Source organism: Cupressus sempervirens, chromosome 11 (genome assembly GCF_028749045.1).
Source record: "Cupressus sempervirens isolate cs-2001-9-10 chromosome 11, ASM2874904v1, whole genome shotgun sequence".
Taxonomy (NCBI): Eukaryota; Viridiplantae; Streptophyta; class Pinopsida; order Cupressales; family Cupressaceae; genus Cupressus; species Cupressus sempervirens.
Genome location: NC_143128.1, coordinates 826,881,863 through 826,901,829, shown reverse-complemented (window position 1 = coordinate 826,901,829; position 19,967 = coordinate 826,881,863). Strand labels below are relative to the sequence as shown.

Genomic DNA, 19,967 nt, shown 5'->3' with positions numbered 1-19,967 from the left:
TATATAATTAACTAACTCATTTCACATGATCAAGAAGAGAAATAATTTGTTAACAATTGATACAACGTATATAATTAACTAACTCGTTTCACATGATCAGGAAAAGAAATAATTCATTAAACCAATAGTTATGATCAAATTAAAAATTAGGGCAAAATTTGGGATGTAACATCTTGAGGGAGGAAATTTGTAGGAAAAGCTCAAGTGAATCTACATCAAGTAGTGTTTTCAATGCCAAAAATAGAGGCAGAATGACAAAGAGGAAATAATTCTAGAAATCTTGGGAAATCAAGAGAAAAATCAAAGGGAAAGAGGTCTCAATCCAAAGGACCAAGAGATTGCTGGAACTGTAGGAAACCATGTCATAAGAACAAAGATTGTTGGTCTCGGAAGACTAATGAAGGAGATAAACACGAAGGCAATAAAGAGGCAAATGTTGTAAGTAATAATTCTGAAGAGGATAATTTGTTGCTTTCACTAGAAAATGCAAAAGATTCATGGATTTTAGATTCAAGGGCTTCATTTCATGCTACACCCCCTAGAAGTTATTTTATTGATTATGTCTGAGGGGATTTTGGGCTAGTCTATTTGGGAGATGATGGACCCTATCAGATTGTTGGAAAGGGAAGAATTAAGATTAAGTTGCAGAATGGGAATCATTGGCTACTACAAGAGGTAAGGAATGTTCCAAGGTTGAGTAGGAATTTAATCTCAACAGAGCAAATAGGTGTTGAAGGTTGCACAATTACTTTTAATAATAAAAGTTGAAAGATTTCAAAAGGTTCCTTCGTAGTAGCAAAAAGTGTGAAAGTAGGCACCTTATATCTTTGTATAGGTCATATTGTTCCTTATACTCAGAGAAAAATCAATATTCAGGAACAGTTACTATAGTTAAGCAAGAAGAACATTAAATAGTTTTTGTAGATTCTGAAATAGCATTATGGCGCAACAGACATAGGCACGAGTGAAAAAAGGTATGAAATTGCTTCATTCAAAGAAAGTTTTATCTAGTCTAAAATGTGTCAATATTGATTCCTATGAAAGTTGTGTGTATAGAAAGCAAAAGAGAGTTTGATTTTTTGAAGAGTGGGAAGGAAAAGAAAAGTGAGATATTAGAAATTGTGCATACAGATGTATGGGGACTGGCTCAGGTATCTTCCCTTGGTGGCTCCCTATATTATGTTACATTCATCGATGATGCAACTAGAAAAGTATGGATTTATTTTCTTAGATATAAATCTAATGTATTTGAAACTTTTTTTTAAATGAAAAACTTTGATTGAGAATGAGACTGGTAAAAGACTAAAATGTTTCAAATCTGATAATAGTGGTAAGTATTCAAGAAAATATTTTGAAGATTATTGTTCCACTGATGGTATTCGTAAGCAAAAAATTGTACCAAGGACTCCAAAAGAAAATGGAGTAGTTGAACACATAAATGGGACGATAATGGAGCATGCAAGGACTATGCAGTTACATGTTGGAATGCCCTTAAACATGTGGGCAGAGGTTGTAAATATTGTTGTTTACTTAATTAATAGAGGTCCCTCTACTCCTTTGGGTTGTGGTATTCTAGAGGAAGCATGGAGAGGTAAGAAGGTGAGTTATTCTTTTCTTAGAACCTTCAGTTGTGAAGCTTTTGCACATATAGATTCTGAAAATAGAACTAAGCTAGAATCTAAGTCAAATAAATGTATATTTGTTGGATATGGCATTGATGAAACTGGATACATTTTAGGATTTTGAAAATCATAAAATTGTAAGAAGCAGAGATGTCATATTCAATGAGAAGTATTGTCTAAAGATTTGTTGCAAAAGCATGAGAAGAAAGAAAATGATTATGTAGTGCTAGATGATACTCCAAAAGATGCTATTCCAATAGTCCCTCATGATCTGCAACAACAAATACCACAAACTCTAGTTAATGTTAGACGGTCAACAAAGCTAAGTAGACCTCCTGAAATATTTTCTCCCTCTTTGTATTCTATTTTATTAGAAAACATTGATAAGCCAAAAGGATATGATGAAGCTATGCAGGTGGGTGTAATGATAGAAGAAATGAACTCCTTGCTGAAAAATCAGACTTGGGCATTAAATAAGTTGTGTAGGTAAAAGGGCTTTACAAATTAAATAGGTTTATAGGCTGAAAGAAGAGGATGGAGATAAGAAAAGATTTAAAGTTGAGTTAGTTGTAAAAGGATTTGAACAGAAAAAGGGCATTGATTTTGATGTCATTTCTCTAGTTGTTAAATGACTTCTATTTGTATTGTGGCTACTTAAGGTTTGCATCTAGAACAACTTGAAGTTAAAACAGTTTTTCTCTATTGTGGTTTGGAAGGAGAAATATATGGAACAGCCACGGGGATTTGAGGTCAAGGGTAAGGAGAATTTAATGTGCAGATTGAAGAAGCGTTTATATGGCTTAAAGTAAACACCTTGGGAGTGGTGTATTAAAATTGATAGTTTTATAACTGAGCATGGATACAATCAATGGTATTCAAACCATTGTGTTTCTTTTAAGAGGTTGGATGATGATAGCTACATTATTTTATGTTTATATGTTGATGATATGCTTGTCACAGGGTCTAGCATGGATCATATTAAGCGGTTGAAATAACAGTTAGTAATTTTTTTTGCAATTAAGGATTTGGGGCGGCAAAACAAATCCTTGGATAGAATGAACAAGAAATTGACTCTATCTTAGGTTGATTATGTTGAAAAGGTGTTACAGAGATTTTATACGGAGAATGCAAAAGCTGTGAGCACACCTTTGCATAGTCATTTGAAATTGACTACGGAGATTTGTCTCAAGACACAAGAAGCAGAAGATAAAATGTCTAAGGTACCTTATGCTTCAGTACTAGGTAGTTTAATATATGCCACGGTATGCACTAGACCAAATATTGCACATGTTGTGGGATTCGTTAGAAGGTATATGAATCATCCTAGAATTGAGCATTGGAATATAGTCAAATGGATTCTTAGATACTTGAGAGGTACTATTAGAAATTTGTTCAACGCTCCCCTCACGATTCGTGACAAGGGCTTAACCGCCTCCTGTGTACTATAAGTTGAATGGTTGTATCGGGCATTGACAGATTGGTCTTTTGGTGCAAAGGCAACCCCACTCTAACAAGTGGTATCAGAGCTTGGTCACAAGTTTGAATCCTCAAACCCTCGAGTAACGCTAAGAGGGAGATCATTAAAAATTTGTTCAATGCTCCCCTCGGGATTTGTGACAAGGGCTTAACCGCATCCTGTGTACTATAAGTTGAGTGGTTGTATTGGGCATTGACAAATCTGTTTTTTGGTGCAATGGCAACCCCACTCTAATAGCTACATCTAACAAATGTTTACATTTTGGGGGATCTACTACTAATTTACAAGGCTATGTTGGCTCAGATTTGGCAAGAGATCTAGATACCAAGCGGAGTACTACATGATATGTATTTACTGTTGGTGGGAGAGTAGTGTGTTGGATTTCTCGATTACAGAAGTTATATGTTTTATCCACAATAGAGGTAGAGTATGTTGCTACTACAGATGTAGCCAAGGTGATGATATGGCTACAATCTTTCATGGAAGAGTTGGGACACTAACAAACTAGAAATTATTTGTATACAGACAACCAAAGTGTCATTCATATTGCTAAGAATTTTGCTTTACATTCAAAGACATAACACATATAGTTGTGGTACCATTTCTTTTGGTCAATTTTGGATGATGAGCAATTAAAGCTGGAAAAGATCCATATAGATGACAATCAAGCAAATATGCTTACAAAGTGGTGCCAACGGAGAAGCTAAACTCCTCTTTAGCTTCGATTGGTCTTCTAAGCTTCGATTGGTCTTCTAGACTAAACATAATAAAAGAACAACAAAGTCCAGGGTGCATCAATCCAATGGGAGCTTCAAGGGTAGTGGTGTGGCTACAGGACAAATCTAGAAGTGGGAGATGGTTCCGTGTGGAGCCTGATCAATCCCCAAGTGGGAGATGATTGATTTGTGGTGACTAATCAGGCAAGTACAATACACTTTTCATAAGGCGTGGGGTTCAGGCCAACGGTCCAAAAAGAAAAGAACTGGTTAACTCATCAAGCATTTTTGAGTTGACTCGTCAAGAATTTCCCAAGGTTGACTCGTCAAGTATGTCTAAGGTTAACTTGTTAAGCCGACATAAGTCATGTAATATTGGCTTAGGGTTACAGTTTTCCAAAGAGAATATATAGCTTCTTCCAATGGTATTGAGTTGTAAAGGAGGTTGCAAATTGTAGCAAGTTGAAGTTACTGGATAATAATATTGGATTTTGTTTGGTGAACGTAGTCTAGGATTGGGTGAACCATTTCAAATCATTGTGTCTTCTATTCCATTTGTGTGTTAAATTCTTTTGTGTTATTGGTTATATTTGCATGTAACTATTATTTTTTGTCTAAATAATCCTAATACATTTCACTTACCCTAAGTGTTTGATGCAGAGCATCCAAGGGTGTATTCCAATCTTGCATCACCAAAATATATTTTATTTATTTATGTTGTCTTTTCTTTGTGATTTTCAGCTGCAAATGATTTTAGGGAGCCTAATTCAAGCATCTTTTTCAAAGTGTAATAAATTTTATTTATTCATTTTGCTAGGTATTTTAAGGTATTAGTCTAAGTTGCTAGTTCAAATTCGAGTTCAAGTTTGGGTTTGAAATTCAATCAAATATTTTAGGGACTGGGTTCGAATTCATTATGGGTTCGTTTGTACGAAAATATATATAATTTTATTATATATATATATATATATAGCAGCAACAAATAATTTCATACACCAATATGCTAATAGTAAAGCAACACAATAAAATACACCACCATATATATTAATGTTTTAGTCCAACTGACATACAAAATGCCAAAATACACCATCATATCTATGTTCAATTTTTGTCAACATTAACAATCAGCCATCACTGATCACATATCATCAAAGATCATCATCTGGTTGTGGCATGAAGTTTAGCAATAGAGGCAAGAAATTTTCTTTTTCGTTCACAAATGCGCAAATGGCATATATAACGACCATTTTGGCTTTTTTAGTGGTCTCTTTTAGGGTTGGAGGATCAAATAGTCCAAACTAGAGAAAAAACACTTTAACTAAAGTCAAAAAAAAATGTTTTGAGCCTAAAGTCAGCCCAGTTTTGCCATTGGGCAACAAATTTGCCCAAAGTCTGCCCAAGTCCATTTGTAAAGCTTGTTGTACAGTTTCTACACCATTGCCCCATTGCAAATGGGGACTCCTCTTTTTGCTTTGCCAATAGGCTTTGGTGGTATTAGGGTTTTAAAATAGCAACAATTTTAGGTCTTTAGGCCTTAGTAGGAGGTAGAGTGGAGTCAAGGTGGGAAAGCTTGAAGCAGTTGGGTTTTAGAGTTTAAGTCATGAGGGGGATGGACGATCAGATAAAGAGGAGGGCAGCTGGGGGGCAATTTGGCTTCGTCTTAAGAATGAAAAGAATATACACTCAGGCCCAATCCATAGCCTTGTTTCCAGCCATAGCATTGGGCAAAACTTGAGAGAAAAAACAACTAAATCTAAGAGAAGGGGGTGATTACGTACATAGAGAATTCTGCCAGAATTCCTCTAATTAGCGGAATTCCGACATGGAAATTTCTCTATTTTAGGAATCTCTAAAAGGCTTGGTACAATCTAAGTCCTTGGGTTTGGGAAAGGATCAAATTTGAAAGATATGGGTGAAGTTTGGATGACTAGGAAGTTTGGGAAGGTTTTAAGTGCCAAGAATTCTGGCAGAATTTCTCTGATAAGAGGATTTCCGCCATGGAAATTCCTCTAACTCAGGAATTTCCACCCCGCACGATTGCCTCAATTTTGATGGTGATTAAAATGTCTAGGTGTGAAGCAAAAATCAAGGTGATGAAGGAGGTGTAGTTTTGGAAAGTTTTGAAGTGAAAAAGATTTTGTGCATGGTGGAATCCTTTTCAAACTCTAATTGTTGGGAGTATAAAATTCCAACACCCCCTCTTAATTCTACAATATCAAACTGACATTCAACTTAAATTAAGATAAAATTACTTATGCACAAACTTTTCTTTAAGGGTAATTCTTGGACAAGTGAAACTTCTGCAAGCTGCTCCCCAGCTATAGGTGTGGTCATACAACTACAATCCAAGCTCCCAAAATCAATGAACACTATATGTACATGAAGTGTCTTATTACCCTAGTAAAGGCCAGATGTTCAGATCTCCACAGAACTATTGGACTTCAATCCTCACATGTATGTCTCATAATCCCAATGAGGTATCGTTTCTACAATTAGCACCTCAAACTATTAAGCATCTAAATCTTCTACTACATCCTTCCCTGTCTTCAAAGTGTTGGGCTCTTCAAAATAAAACAAATGCCCTCATCCTCAATGAAACTCTCAATATTTTGTGGGTTTTCTGCAGACCTCATTTGACAGTATTTTTTCTTAATCAATGCTTCTATTTGCAGGAAAACCTCCTTGTTTCCCTTCCACCACTCAGACTATGACTACAACAGCTGATGCAGATCAACAGGGTCTGATACCATATTAAAAATAGTTGCATGCAGAAAAATGAAGAACAAACATAAAACAAAACATCAAATTCACAGCTAGTTATTCATCATTGGAGAATAAAAATATACAGATCCATTTGACTCCCACGAGATCTTATAATTATGCTAATAAAAATGACAATAAACTAGATACGATTGAAAACTAAATGAACCAATTGACAGTTACCTGGAGACTGTGACAGCTAACGCAAAGATCTACAAATTTCATTTGATCCCTTTTCCAACCTGTTGGAGCATTAAATTCCAACAATCCATCCTTATCAAACAACACTTAGTCCAATCCATCTACCGTGGGGATGTTAATGGATCAGCTTGAGGGTGTGGATGGATTGAAAAGGCCATTACAACAAAACAAATTCCCTGTGGTCTACACTTGAACCTTAAAAAGCCATTGCCTTCTGATATTATATGTACATATGTTTGAATGCTTGGATATGTGTGTATACTAATGTACATATCTATGTATGTATTTGCATATGCATCTGTATATAGAAAGAGAGCTTATATTTTAAGCTCGGAAAGAAATATGGAACTGAACCCTTGATCCACATAAGAAGGGTTCCAGGGACAATAAAGATTAAACAAAGTTAGTTTAAGTTTTAATGTAAGACAGGAGGAAGCTGAGACGGCTAGCTCACTTATTAGGACTATTACATTCCAGAAAGGGTACACAACCTGTTTTTTCAGAAGTTGTAGCTGTTCCTCTGCTTCCCCATGTGACCCTGCTGTTAGGAGAATCAGAAAGTAATATCTGCTTGAGTGCTGCTGTAGGAAGAAAACGTGGTGCCATCAGGAATGCAGTCACACTCCGTGAGAGCACTCTCATTGCTGCAACTGCTGATCTCCTCCACAATGGAAAGTGCATCCACTCTAAATGCTATGTAAGCTTAAGAAGTAACTCATCCATACTCTATCATGACAGCATTCCACTGCTCCAAACCTACATCAAATAAAATATATCTTCATGTCTCTAGAATACTGATGTAAATTCAACTGTTTTTAAACATTTAAAAATCTACATGGGAAGTCTCATTTCAAGATGCAATGCAACTAAAGAAGCAACTAAGCTTGTTAAGGTGTATTTTGAGACGAAGACAAATGTTTTCTTTCTATTTAAGATTGTGAAGTAAACAAAAAATCTTACAAAGGTATCTTTTTCATTGGAATCAATTTTTGGCAACTCAATTGGTAAAGGTTTAGGGTTTAACTTTATGAGGCCTTACCATGCAAGTCAAATTTCGTAACTTTTAAATTTTGTCTGCCACCATTTTTAAAGCCCCTAATTGCATCACGACAAGCACAAAAGCTTAAGGCAATCAATAAGACTTTAAATTCAAACAACCATAAACCAAGTTACAAAGTGCCTCTAACTGAATTAGTTTAATCTCTCATGACCAATGAGTGTGCATGGCTGTCTACAGAATTATAGAAGACTATCTCAGAATTTGCTATTCCAAACAACCCTCATAAAAGGGCTATAATCCCACTTTCTAATGAACTAACACTCCAAAAGAATGTGAAAAAATAAGGTGAAATACGTGAAATTAAAGCCAGTCTACATTTCTACTGCATAAACCATCGAAACATTTTGATTGTTCCAGAATTAGCATCCATGTCCAGCTAGAAGTCTATGCTAAATATAACTGAAATTTAGCTACTTTCTCAGCCATTTAGGTTGTGTTTCATCTATAAAAATAACACCCCTGATAGGTGGCAAGAACACTCCATTTAAAGTTTACATACAACTGGAAGAAACTAGAACAGATTAGATCCAGCAAGACTGGGGCATTCACAAGAGATCTTATTTACCAACACACAACTCAATCAACTTCACTTTATCGTTAGCAAATCATGATTCCCATACATACAAACTGGATGGTGATGTGGATTGGAAAACAAGAGAATGTATTATCGTGTACTCATCATATGAACTTGCTAGATCGAAGATCAACTGTCTTTAAAATACATCAATAGAGACTGTCACACAAAATATTCGATTCCACTAATACTTCAACAAACTATAAAAGTGTATAATTGCTGAACAATTCTTCACCTTTGCAAAATAAATTGTCATATCCCCATTTTAGGATAGAATTTTAATAATAATTAGATAATATAATGTTATTAAATAAATAATAAAGTTATATTAGAACTAATACTAAAATATAAAACAAGGAAATAATAATTATTTAATCTATATTATTAATAAAATAATATTTAGTATGATACTTTAAATAATTATTAAAAAAAAAAATTAATGAGTAAAGAAAGAAATAAAATAAAATACAAGAGACAATATTGTAGAAAGTATGTTAACTTCCTAAATAGAATTTAATAATAAATAAAATAAACACAAATAAGTAAGTAAATAAATAATATAACATAGAATAATATAAATTAACTAAATCTAATGAAAAGTCAAGAGACGTTTAACAAATAGACATGACTCCTTAAAATTAAGATATAAAAGGGAGGAGAGTTTATTTTAGAGAGAAAAAGGAAAAAAAAGGGAAGAGAAGAGGAGAGGAGTTCAAAAAGGGAAAACGGAAGAGGAAAGTAATATGAAAAAAATAAATGACTTTCTGAAAAAGTATCAATGATATTAAAAGGATGCGAACCTTTTGAAAGGGTCATAATTATGAACAGTTGTGACTCTTCAAAAATATTTTGATTATAAAGTATTGGGACTTTTCCAAAGGATTTTAGTTATGAGGTGTTGTGACTTTTCAAAACGGTTATAACTATGAAGTTGTGACTTTTCAAAGGATTTGTATTATGAAAGGTTGTGACTCTTGGAAAAGAAGAAATGAAAAAGTATATTTTTTCATTTCCTTATAATTAGAAAATGAAGAGTTTTGGAAAGTAAATATAGAGTTGAGATAATCTAGAAGGAATAATTAATTGAAAGGCCGACTAAGAATAAGGTAAGAAAGGTATGTTTATAGATTATATTTATTTAATTATATTTATAAATTTATTTATATATATGAATATAAGTTAATTAATTATTTAGTACATATATTTCTTACAAAATGATTAAGAACCCATAGTGTCAGTATAAGGACATTGCTTGCCTATATAAATGGCTTCGTACCAGTATAGAGTCAAGAGTCGTCTTTATATAAATGGCTAAGATGGGGATTGATGGAATCTTATAGTGCCAGTGCAAAAAGTGAGATCCTCATATAAATGGATATCGTGCCAGTGCGAGAGATGAGTAACCTTGTATAAATGGCTAGATGAGAATGAGATAATGGCCAAAACTATGGCAAGAATAATACATCTATAATTGTTAGTATTTAAATCTAACATTTATTTTGAAGGTATTAGTATTTCAAATCAACCCTAATAGTGGGGACATTACATAAATTCACATAGCATCTACTAAGTGTATCACCTATTATCTAGTAGTGCAAATTGAATACTAATCTATTACAAGCATTCTCAATACTAAACAAAGCTAACACTTAGATTGAACCAAAGAAGACACCATGGAGGAAAGCAGACCAAAAATGGTAAGCTCCTCAAGTGTTTCCCACAATGACAAAGCTATGTACCTGATGGATAGCGGATGTATGCTCACGATGTGCTCGAGCTTCCAATGGATGAGTCATTATCGAGTATGAGGGCAAATGGAGGATTCAACAATGGAGGTGGAGATGGATTTTAGCATTATAATGGTATTTTGGTAGTTTTCAAGCTCTCAAAATAGCATTATAACATTGCATGAAAGGTGGATGATACTTGTGAAGGGAGAGAGTTCCATTTATAGGCTAAGGGGTAGAGAGATGGATGGTCAGGATGCAAAGATGACAAAATGGTGAAGGAGCGTCAAGATGCACTCAAAAGGAAGCACATGGATTGTGCTTGTTTACGGCTAATAGGGAAGTGACACATGTCACAGGGTGATTGGATAAAGGGAAGGGCAAGGTGGATGGTCAACAAAGGAGGCTCAAGAGATAAGGGCTCCATAAATGCTCATAATTGCTTTGTAAGAGTCATAAATGGGGATCTAAGAGTCATAAATGTTGGAGGGTGAGAGTGAGGATGAGTTTGTTGACTTTAGCTTGGGTTAGCAAGTATTAACCCTTGCTTAAGGTTGTGCATATGTTTAGGAGGGGGATTAGGATTAGCTTAGAAAGGGGGTTAGGGTTTAAGTGGTTTAGCTTTGATAGGATGGGTTAGTTAGGTGGCTAAGTAAGGTTAGTATGGGCGAATGGGTTGGATTAGGGGTTAGGATAGGGTTTAAGGATGCTTTTAGGGTTTAGATATTTTATTAAATGATTTATTTAATAAAATGGGGATATGGGATTAAATTAAATAGATTTGAGAATTTATTTAATTTAATAAAGGAATAGGGATTTAATTAATAAATTGATTTTGGGTTATCATTTGATTTTATCAATTGGACTATAGTTAATTTAATTAATTAATTAACTAGGGGATGACGATTAATTAATTAAATGATAAATATTTAATCAATAATGTCCTAGGAGATAACTAAATACGATTACCTAGTAATGTAATGAGATATAGGTGTCTACACTAAGCATAGAATTTCCTTCTAAGCACAACACATATAATGATGTTTGCTTCTCTATTCAGATTCCTAATACAATACAGCAGTTAAAGTGGAGCAAATGAAAAATAGGCTTTACTTCTTAGCTTCCAACCATATATCATTAGGTGAATTGGCAATGTTTATATACTTTTGAGCATGATCTTAAAATTAAAGCCTGGAGTGTAAAATTTTAACAATATTAGGAATTGAAAGCTCACAAGTGGAATTATGTTGCACATAGTCTTGTCATTGATGTCAAAAAGATTAAGTTTTTTTTTTCATGAATAGCGTGTCTATTTCTATTAAAATAAAATAATACACTATTCACAAAATACCCTATTGGTTCCTCAAATCGTTGGTTGGAAAACCTATGAGCCTTGCTTGCTCAATGCTGGGAAATCCAACACAATTTGGCCAACAACTAGGATTTGAACTAAGAGACCAAACCCTCTTCACTTTAGGATCTACTAACCGAGGTGGGTATACCTAATGCAAACTTTCTGATATAGCTTATGCAGATTTTATTGCTTGATACTCTTGGGATAGCAAGTTATTCCCACAGAGAAATCAGTAATTTAAGGTAAAATACTTTGATTGCTAAGATAAATGTTTTAGTTGTGAAATACGATGGAGACGGTAACAGTAACTTAATGTGATGCTGGTAATCAAATAGAGAACCTTACTAATTATAATTGTTGATCAACTTAACAATAGCTAGACCAGTCCTTTGCCACTGGGTAAATACTAAATAGAGTAAACAAAAATTCAAAGTATCATCAAACCCTTGAAGACAGCGTGCACGCCATCAATTATTGGACAGAGAACTTTATGGAATATGGACCCAAGCCTAAGTGAATTTAACCCCAGTGATGGAGACCAATTAGACAAATATTACATAGCATGAAACATTTGATAATCAAAGATATATATAGAATTCAATCCATCAACAATAACATAGATTCAAGAGGACTATACTAAAAGATGAGTTATTGAACATCCAAATATCCGAATAGAGTATCAAAGGAAAGTATCTTATACTGCTATATGAAATAAGGAACAACAGTAAAACAGTGAAGATTGCATAGATCTTGAAATTGCATCAAACATTAAAGTTCAAACTACTTTATAATATTGCATAAAGATGGGAATATATCCAAAATGTCGAACTGTATAAAAAATTTGTATGTATCGTGTATCTTCTTATATTATTCTATAAGATCCTAGTACCCTTTCTTATACAATATGAAAGGGTGCAACAAAGCTTTGGATCTTTTCATTTCATAACTATCCATAACTAACTAAGCACTAATGCATATAAACTAGAGATTAACTTAACAAGGGTTGTTTGTTGTTCATTCTGCAGCAGCGGCGGCCTCTTCCTCTTCATTAGTTGTTGTCTCCACTTGCATTGGTTCAGGTACTGTCATGTAGTCATTGATCCACTTAGAGATCTATGCATAAGTAGGCCATGTGAATCTGGAGACCTCGGGGATGAATCTTTGTATGTCTTGCCACTGCTTCCCTGTAGTAACTTGGATATCAGTTTGAAATTTAGTAAACTTGCTTTCTGGAATAATGATCTTATCCAATAGAGCATGGAAATCATTTATTTGGAAGCTTTCCTTCTCCTTGAAGCAATTTATAGCCCTTTGTGGCAATGTCATCATTTCACCCTTTCATTCCTCCAAGCTTTTGGTATGTCCATCACTGTCCAATAGAGAAGGTATGATGCAATGCTCAACACAGGAGATGAGCACTACCCTCTATTTGGTTTTCTACTGCTCCTATTCCAAATATGCCAAGTTCTTTTGTATAGCTTCCAACACATCTACTATATCCTTAATCAGTCAGGGAGCATCTGGATCCCTCTTGGTTACCTCATATAATCTGTCCAACTCGAACTGTGAAGGCTTCCAATTCCAGCAATACATCCTTGTTGTTTTTTAAGAAATCAATCATATTATTCAAGAATTGAAACCCCTCATACACTTCATTGCATTTTCCCATAATCATCTTGATCCCGAATGCCAAGATATCCTCAAGGTTCCTATAAGTGCATTCTCTGTGTATGTCCTAATCTCTGATTTCCTCAATATGCTTTTGTTTTATTTCAATGGTGGGTACTGTGGGTTAGTGAACAACAATGGCTTCAGGTGTTGGAAGGGTTCTCATGCTATTAAGCTGACTCTCCAACCTTCTTGCTTTTGTGTGCATTTTATTAATAATTGCATTCATGTCCATTTCTCTTATCTGCAATTCCTCAATTCTCTCCTTCATGTGCTTTATTTCTGCCCTGTTGAAGATGGCTTTATGCATAAATTCATTTGCAGGGACTAAAGGATTAGTATTATCTATAGTCTGGACAACTGTCATTCCCCGTGTCCCTTGGAGATGTCAATTAACTTGGGCTTATCACCTTTAGAGGTGACCCAAGTGGCCAAGGTTTCAGTTTTTGGATCAAATCCTGACCCTTCTATTTTCTCCAAAGTTTCAATTTCAGTGGCAAATGTAGTGTCATCCTGCTTCCTTACTTGGTCCAACAAGAACATTCCTTAAGTGTCAGGCCAGGCACAATGAGGATATCACTCTTGTGTATGATCTCTCAGGCTTCTTCTTCAGCAGTTCATGTCATCGAGATGCAATTCATCTAGCATATGTTGGATCACAGTAGAATGTTGGGATTCATCAATCCCTTCCGGCTTTTTCTTGTTTCCATCAAAGTCCTTCATTTTGTACTTGATCCAGAAGTCCTTAAACTCTTGTGTCTTAGTGAAGTCTTCTTGTTCAATGAACTGTTGAGAAATTCCCTCCCTCTCATCCTCAGTGTCAATTGGTGTGTCATTCTCCATTGTTAATGCATGATACCCATGCATCTCCTCTTTGAACACTGGTGCAGGCTCCGGTTCTTTAACTGTGGTACTTTCTTTCAAAATTTTCAGTATATGGGCAACTTCCTCTAACCCTCCATCATCTGAATCTTCATAAGTGACCAGTGGGGTGCTACTCTCCTCAGACACACTTGTCTTGGGTTCTGAAGATGAACTCCCTGCTAACAATTTCCTCTTCTTTTGAGCGGGTGAGTCTTGAGGTGGCTCAACCTCCTTTCCCTTTTTCTGTTTCATATACTCCTGATGTATCTCATCAAAGTTTTAAATACATATCAACTGTGATGGCCTCTAATTCAATTTCATCGTAAAAATGGGGAAATCCTGCACTTAACCTTTGCTTCTCAATGTTTAACAAAATACCCCACTTCTTCATCATCTGCATAATCTCGGGAATATGATCACAATTCCTTATAATGTCTTCCTCAAAATTGAATTGATAATTGTGTCTTGCAACAAAAGACTTGTTATGTCCTTTAGGATCATATTGCCTTGCCTTTGCACTTTGGAAACCAATATTATTCATAATATGCTCTTGAACTTCCTTTATGTTTGACTATCCTATTATGAAACCATCAAATTTCATAAAATGGGGCTTGTTTTTCCCCTTTTTCGTAGGTTGTGCAACATCCTTTTCAATCCACATCAGTTGCCAAATAAACTCAAGGAAACCTACCCTCTCAAACACAAACTGAGGTGGCATGTGGGGCTGCTGCCTACATCCATACGACCTAATCAATTTGAAATTAGGTTTGCATATCTAGTCCCCAAAATTGAACTCATATTTTCCATCAGGTAGGTATTCCTTTGACCTCAGCATTACCTTGATTTGTTTGAGGATTCTGGTGATGGAACCTCCAAGCAATCTAGTAATCCATACAACAAACACATCCCTAAATGTCTTGAAATCCCCATGTTTGTCCAGGCCTTGCACCACATCTAAATGGGTAATGGATTTCCTTGGTAATTAGTGGTAGTGAGCTTTGGAGAACTCCTAAATTGGTCAGCATTTTGGAATAGCAAGAGATGGCACAACAGAGAGTAATTCTTGAATGATTTAGCAGTTTTCCAACTAGCCAACTGTGTATGAAGGGTTCTCTCAATCTCACTAGCAAAATCAAACTCTAAATAGGAATGAGGGTTTTGAATTCTCATGGTCACGTACATGTCATCAAAGGGAAATTTATCTTTAGAATCCTCTCCAAACAGTTGAGCCCACTCATAATAAGTGTTTTTGAAAAAAAATCATAAACCTGTCAATGGAATGAGGACCCATTTTCTCAACCGGCATTAATCTGTTGTTTTGGCCCCTATTCAGTGTGCGATTTTGATCAGCCTAAATTTCATTGTCCTCTCATAATCAACACTGAACTGGGTCCTGTCTATCTTAATTAGGCTTGTGTGCTCAATCCGAAACAATCCTCAATATGAGACCTAGTTATGACCAGCAGGGTCATCCCATCTGGCTTTCTGACTGTTCTTGTAGCTGGTTCAGAACATTCAACTTAGATATTAATGAGTTCTATGTCCACATATACATCCGGAACAATGATTTTTCCTAGGTCAAGCCGCCAAGCATTGTTCCTAGGTTCCTTTTCATCCTTATTTGCATAAAAATACCAGAACAACGACCTACGATAAAATTGGCAAAGTTGCATCCATACACACACTGAATTCATCAGAGAATATAGACATAGTATCAGTAGCTGAAGAGTCGGGAAATAACTCTAGGATTGTCTTCTGTATGGTTGTTTCTATGTTCTCACCTTTGTCTCTCTTAATAGTTACTTCCTTCTTAGTGGTAGCTTCTTTCTTAGGTGTCATTTGAGCAGGAATTCAAATTTAGAGAGAGAATTTAACTTACGGATTTTTGAGGCTTGACAATGCAGTTTCACAGCTCCTTCACTCGTTCTTCATATCCTTCTGCAGCTTAGAATGGTATTCATAGAGAATGGCTTCTTACTTTAGATAAGTTACCTTTATTCACCTTTTAATTCTTCATTTATGATTTCAAACATTTCACATAAGTGGCCACTTCTCTATTTCACTCATCCATCATTTCAAACATTCTATCATTAATGACTCGTACTTTGATGTACATAAAATGACTTATTTCACCCTTTTAAATGTTTATTAATCCCTTTTCGTAACTTCACTATACTGTTCATCTTCCCCTTCCAAAACGGCAAAAGTTGCTACTTCGCACTCCCCTCTCAAGTATATCTCCGAAACAATGAAATTTGCTGCTTAGTGGTCACCTTGTATCGGTATGTGCAATCTTGCGAAAATCGCTACTTCGCAGGCTTTTAATCCTTAGTTGTTTAAAACAGCAATAACTCACTCCTTCACAAGGTGCTCTTCTTGTGTCACCCGAAATAGCAAAATTTTGCTATTTCGAGGGTACCTCTAATCTCTTCCTCCGAAATGGCGAAAAGATGTCTACCAGGGTATTTTTTAAGGAGAAATTGAAAATTTGTAATTTGACATGGAAATTTTCAAGGTCTACCACACCCCTCACGAGTCATATAGACAATGCTCGGAAATCAAAACAACGGGAAACATAGGAAGAGCCCAGCAAGCAAATTACACAAATAAAATTGCATAAATGGCAATAGTAGCACTAGAGGGCGGTAGTATGTCAGAGTATCTGAGAACGCTAAAATACAGTCTAATAATGTTTGGATAGCTCTCTTAATGTATCGATGTGTGCCAGAATTAATTGCTCCTAATTGTCCAGTGTATTTGCAGATGTTTGGAACTGTTTGCGGTAAGTTTTTGAGTTATATTGCTCAAAGACAATATTTGTATTATGTTGCATTGTCATAGTTTGGCACTGCATTCTACCATAGTTGACAGTTATGGCTTGCAGCCTGGAATTATATCCAAGTTTCAGAGGATTTGGTCAAGCAGATAGAAAGTTAGAAGAGACAGTGTGAATACTATGTAAGCTTGTTGACCATTCAAGAGTTTATGTTGGATGCACCAGAGAAAAGAAAATGTGCACCAGCTAAAGGAAGCATGTGAAGGTAGTTTGGGATCAGTTGAGTTCATGTTGGGTATTGCTGCTTGCATAGTGTGATCCCACTCCTAGTGGAACGCATTGGCTTGACGACTGAGCCAACTATATGTTTGATTTCAGGAATTTATCCTTGGCCGACTTAGAGACATTGTAATTGGATTCTAGGCCCACATGAAGACGTAAATATTATAGGAATGCATGTATAAGACCAATTAGTTCCATTCCAATGTTTGGTTGTAATAACAGAAGTTGTGCAAACTATATACTCCATTAAGAGAAGTTCATATGAAATGAAGTGTGCAAACTTGATGCATATTCCAGATACATTATGAGAGTGTTCTGAAGCAAATCAAATCAGACAGATGATGAATGTTGAGTTTGGAAGGTCCAGCTGACATATCTTTTATATTTCTTGTATCTTCTTTGTGATTAATATTGGTGCCTCGTAATTTCAGTTAGTGCTCAGTTCTTTGGATTAGGGTTTGGTATCTCTTATAGGTTGTTGCCTGCAAAGCTGATTGGGGATTGGTGTCTCCTTCTTAGGTTGAAACTCCTATGCTTGGTGCTTGCAAAATTGTTGTAAGTTCCTTATAATTTTGTGAGCTTGGATTGCGACAAAAGTTCCAAGCAGCTTTTCTTGCCGTGGTTTTTCCTTTTTGGGTTTCCACATAAATCTGGCGTTCTCATGTGTTTATGTGTGAATATTCTTATCACTTGCATAATTGTTTTAACAGTATTGTAAAATGTGTTAATGGCGTTAATGTATTGATAACAAATTGCTCACAGAGTCATATCCAGAACCTCCGAAAATGTTTTAAATTTTATGGAACATGTCATTTTTCATTATTTTCTATTAACCAGCCGTTAATAAATCCTATTAATCACCACGCAACTAACTCATGCCACTGAGATCCTAATCGCTGAAGACTATACGATGAAAAAGATATCAGTGTTTATATCACTAGTCAGCATATAGTTTTGGTAAACAAGTCTGCCAAGAAATCTCATGAGTTTCAAGCAAATCTCGCCAAGAAATTCTCGAGATTCTCTGATGGATTTGACTCAGAAGTTTCTAGCCACGTTTGTTAGTTTAGCGAGAACTCACCAAGTTTGAAAAGTGTGATTTATAACCATGTTTGCAGGTTTTGAATAGACATAAGCTGCAGTCTCATTCAAGGTGATGCTGCTCCTATTTTAATATGCAGGTGGTTCCATAAAAGATTAAAATCCAGCAGCCAAGCTTTTGAGAGAGGGTCTGAAGGATTGTAATACCCACTGAGATAATTTGGAAATTAGCAGTAACTTAATTGTACTACAACAGGAAAATCGCATTTGTCATTAGGCCAACGCTGATAACAGCTGCTAAATATTAGATGTAACGCAGAAAGAATATTTATGAGTCCTTTCGTTGGAAACGGATTCCATGGAATCGGCTACTGCTCCAACTCAAGTGACGCATAAATCTTAAATTTTCTTGAAGCTGCAAATTAAGGAGTCCTTTTACGGAATCAAACTCCATGAAGGAAGATACAGTTTCTATTTATCCTGTGGAGCAATCCCATGAAAAGTTTCAGTCTATGAAACACAAACAGGATAAATGCCCTACGTAAAATGCCAAGAGGTCTGACTAAAAGTTTGCAGTTCGAATTTTACGGAATAAAAAATGTTCATTGCCTGGGAGAGATTTCCCTACAAATAACTTTACAACTTCCTAAGCAGCGTCCACTTTTGAAAGTTAAAGAGGTTAATCTAGTAAGAATGAAGAGAAAAATGTTAAAGAAGGTGCTTAGCTTGTTTCTTCGTTCCTGACAAATTGCAGAGTACGTTCGGTATGCTCTTACTTGTATTGTTCTGTAAACAATCCTTCAATTTACTGATAAAAGTCTTCAAAACCTGCAACAGAGCCCAAGAGTCTGATCTATTAGGAAACCACAAAATCTTCTTTTTCTACAAAACCGGGCAACATTCCCCATTTTTTCCAACGGATTTTATCATGGTCTCAGAGAGAGCAACATACTCCAACGTGTGACAGTAATACCAAAATAATAAAAGATTTCATGGAGAACCTCCAAAGTTTCTGGTAGATATTCAAAATTATTCAGTATAAGTAGATATTCCAAATATTCGAAACAGGATTCTTCCCAAACTGTTTTTTTATTAGATTACGTTCAGTTTTATATACCAGAAATACAATAAAAACAAACCATTATCATTGTGTGAGGCTTCAAATTTACGGATATCAGGGAATTACAAATTAGTTTATAATTTATGAACTAGCATTTGTTTCGAAGGAGGAGGCGTAATGGTTAGGCGGATCATAAGATATAATTAATTAATGGATTAGAAAGGAATTTTGATTGATCAATACATTGAATTTTAATACATATACTACAAATATTTTATATATATCTTTGAATTTAAACATGTCACAATTATCTTTCAATTGGACAATTAGACACTAAAATTGATATCTTAATGGTATTACTAGCACTTGCACTAAAAGGAGCAAGGGGTTCGTTGATAGTGACAAAAGGCACAATTCTATATAAAAAAGTTGTCTACACACACATTGTTAGGCATTTAATACAAAGCGAAGTAAACTGAAAAAGCTTGAAAATAAAATTAAACATTGTTAATTTGAAATAGGCTAATTTAGGCATTCTTAAATTCATATGTACATTTATTATAAAACTAAAAGAAATGTAAAAGAGGAATACACAAAATAAAGATAGTTCAATTGGTTTGTGTTTTTCCCACGAACTAAACTATATGGGAGGAAAAATAGTAGACACTTTTTTGTTTGCAAGTTTAATCTATTGTATGCAGAACAAGTTAATGGCTAGATTGTTTCTGGAACATGAAAAAATGGATTTCGTAGAAACATGATTTGTAGTGGGATAATGAAAAACA

General features: G+C 35.1%; 1 protein-coding gene across 4 annotated transcripts in view; it reads right to left on the bottom strand.

The window, feature by feature from the left end:
- Nucleotides 1-19,257, bottom strand: part of LOC149532115 (bifunctional protein FolD 2-like) — a 35,256-nt gene extending 15,999 nt beyond the window's left edge. The window contains exons 1-3 of one of the 4 annotated variants that reach the window (XM_089811502.1): nt 19,075-19,200; nt 18,849-18,950; nt 7,268-7,532 (exon numbers count right to left, since the gene is read on the bottom strand). In XM_089811502.1, coding sequence (XP_089667628.1) covers nt 7,268-7,457 — 190 coding nt within the window. In that variant the 5' untranslated portion in view covers nt 7,458-7,532; nt 18,849-18,950; nt 19,075-19,200. Of the gene's footprint in view, nt 1-7,267; nt 7,533-7,815; nt 8,664-18,848 lie in introns of those variants that run through there. The other 3 variants (XM_089811500.1, XM_089811501.1, XM_089811503.1) reach the window with 3 other exon arrangements.
- Between the last annotated feature and the right edge of the window lie 710 nt (nt 19,258-19,967).